The 2369-nt window shown below is 44.2% G+C and overlaps 1 protein-coding gene across 1 annotated transcript in view; it reads right to left on the reverse strand.

Annotated features, from left to right (window-relative positions):
• Window positions 1-1988, reverse strand: part of LEF1 (lymphoid enhancer-binding factor 1) — a 73353-nt gene extending 71365 nt beyond the window's left edge. The window contains 3 exon segments of the mRNA XM_014940300.1: window positions 213-346; window positions 1858-1949; window positions 1951-1988. Of these exon segments, the coding sequence (XP_014795786.1) occupies window positions 213-346; window positions 1858-1949; window positions 1951-1988 (264 nt within the window).
• Window positions 1989-2369: the final 381 nt, after the last annotated feature.

Below are 2369 nucleotides of genomic sequence, written 5' to 3' on the forward strand. Positions count from 1 at the left end.
ATCTCAGCTTTTCCACCACCGTCACGACCAACACTTCTGAGAGCTCTCAAACTCCACCCGACGGAGGCTCTGAAGAGCAGAAGCCCAACCTTGACCAGAACTGAAGCTTCCCCCCCACAAAAAAAATCCCCCCCCAAGGGGAACAAGCACTGCAGGACCCGACGGGAGGAAACCCAGCTCGTCGAAACCGCTCTTCGGAAGAGATAACTCACTGTTCTGGGGATGGGTGGCGACAGAGATCCATTAGGCATGTAGGGGTCGTTATTCATATTTGGCATCATGATATACCCAGAATAACCGGAGTAGGATGGTCCCTTGCTGTATAAGCCACTGTCTGGATGCTTTCCTACGGAAGAGGAAACAACGATTGCATTATACACATGCACCTCTTGTGAGTTAGAACACTTAAAAACAAGGTACTGGCCATTCACAAAGATGTTCTGCGCGCAAACGTTCCCTCACTCGTGGAAATTACCCCCGACAGAAAGCGGTCCACGGCAATTTGTACTGACATTTTTCTAAGAACAGTTAATTCTTGAAGGAGGAAGTGCTCTCTGTGAGGAGTTTATGCTTAAAACACAGAGTTTTACTCAGAGTAACCGATTTATTTTGCTAGTCCCCGTTCAAATCAAGGCAGAAACATCAAGCAATGACATCACATTTCTCAAGTAGCAGTTTTCCCCCGTTTTATACATCCCTCTAGGATTTGTGGATTCAGAAGTATTGCCAGTCCGGGTTTCCAACGTCATTGTTAGGAAAGGGAGGAACAGGGCAGTGATAACTAGATATAATCATTTCCTTCTCTCGCTGAGCCACTGTGTGCAGCGAACAATTCACTCTGGCCACGCTCACCAGGAACAATTAGGGGGCAGGGGCTGGCTTAGGAGGAGACCCTGATGATTTTGGGGAGCCGGTCGAACACACATGGTGCTACAGACAAGAGGGAAGCCAAGTGAGGGAGACTTACTTCGTAGGAAAATAAAGAATTTGGGTCCAGGTCCCGGAAAAGGGGGTGACCAGGTCTCCCACCTAGATGCCCGTTGACAATGATACTAATCCAAGGTGAGAGTTTTTAAGAGGATGCAATGCTGAAGAGAAAACTATACAGAGCTAACCTCCTCCTGCTCAGTGCCAAAATGCTCCGAGCATGGACAGTCTTGCTTTTAGGCTCTTTAATGACCAATTTGGAGAAAGACCACCACAGCGTCTCAGAAAGCACCAGGACTGAACCGTGTCTGTCGTTATATGGAATTTATGATCGGGTTGAGTTCGTGATGATAAGCATTTTATTTTAAACACTATCTCCCATCCTTCACAGCACACATTCTTTGTAAGCACGTCCAGCTTCCTAAGTGATATTCAACCAACTCTCTTATTTCCTCTGCCCTCCTCAATCAAAATTAACCAGCTGGTACACTTAAAAAAAAAAAAAAAAAAAGCAAAAGCTAGCGGTCTGTTCATGCTTAGATTTGGAAGAAGAGATTTAACCGACAGACTTTGGCAATGGGGAAAAAAGCACAGAGTTTCTGAACACACACAACTCGGCTGCAGGGTACGAGTGAAGAGATAGATGTGTTTAAGCTGATATCCTAAAAATAGTTTTTTCTTCAGCGAAGATCCATTTGGCCTACTTATCAGTTTCTAAACAACTGAAATACCATTTGGTCACTCGAGATAAATGTGCCGCACGTTCATCTCCTTTTTTAAAATGTGCTTTGAATGCATCCCCCCTCCCCAAAAGGTACTAAGTTTGTGTTTCCCGAAAGAAATGAAGCTCCAGTTTGAGGAGAGAGCGGAGGCTGACGGGGTGGACTGAGGAGGACAGTATGGCAAAAGAGGACACCGTGAGCTTCTCACCTTCCTCGGGGTGCTCTCTGCCTTTATCATGGTAAGAATCCTGCGCTTGAGCCTGCCTGGAAACCTGACCGCAAGGGATCCGCATCCGAAAAAAGGAGAAAAAGAAGACAAGTCATTGTATGGATGTTCATTTATCGATCACAGCGCTACAGCTTCTTGTAGAAAGGAAAAAAAAAAAAAAAAAAGTTAGGACAAGAGATAAGCATCTTTCTTTTTTCCCTTTTAAGTCGCTTGTACCAGAAACGTTTGTGTAAATTATCGTTTTATGACAACGTTGGTAACTACGGGGCTTCGCAAAGCGTTTCGAGCAGAAGCGCCCTACATGTAACGAAAGGGACTACTTATTCCTGGAAAATATCTGGAGCTTCGGCGGTCAAAACATTTTTGGTGAAAAGACACCAAAAAAAAAAACTCCAAAAAACAAAAAATTGTAATGAAAATCGGGTTGCCCTCAGGAAAAAAAAAAAAAAAAAAAAAAAAAAGAGAGATAAGAAATAGAAGACAAACACAGC

The sequence above is a fragment of the Calidris pugnax genome, unplaced genomic scaffold (genome assembly GCF_001431845.1).
Source record: "Calidris pugnax isolate Ruff unplaced genomic scaffold, ASM143184v1 scaffold34, whole genome shotgun sequence".
Taxonomy (NCBI): Eukaryota; Metazoa; Chordata; class Aves; order Charadriiformes; family Scolopacidae; genus Calidris; species Calidris pugnax.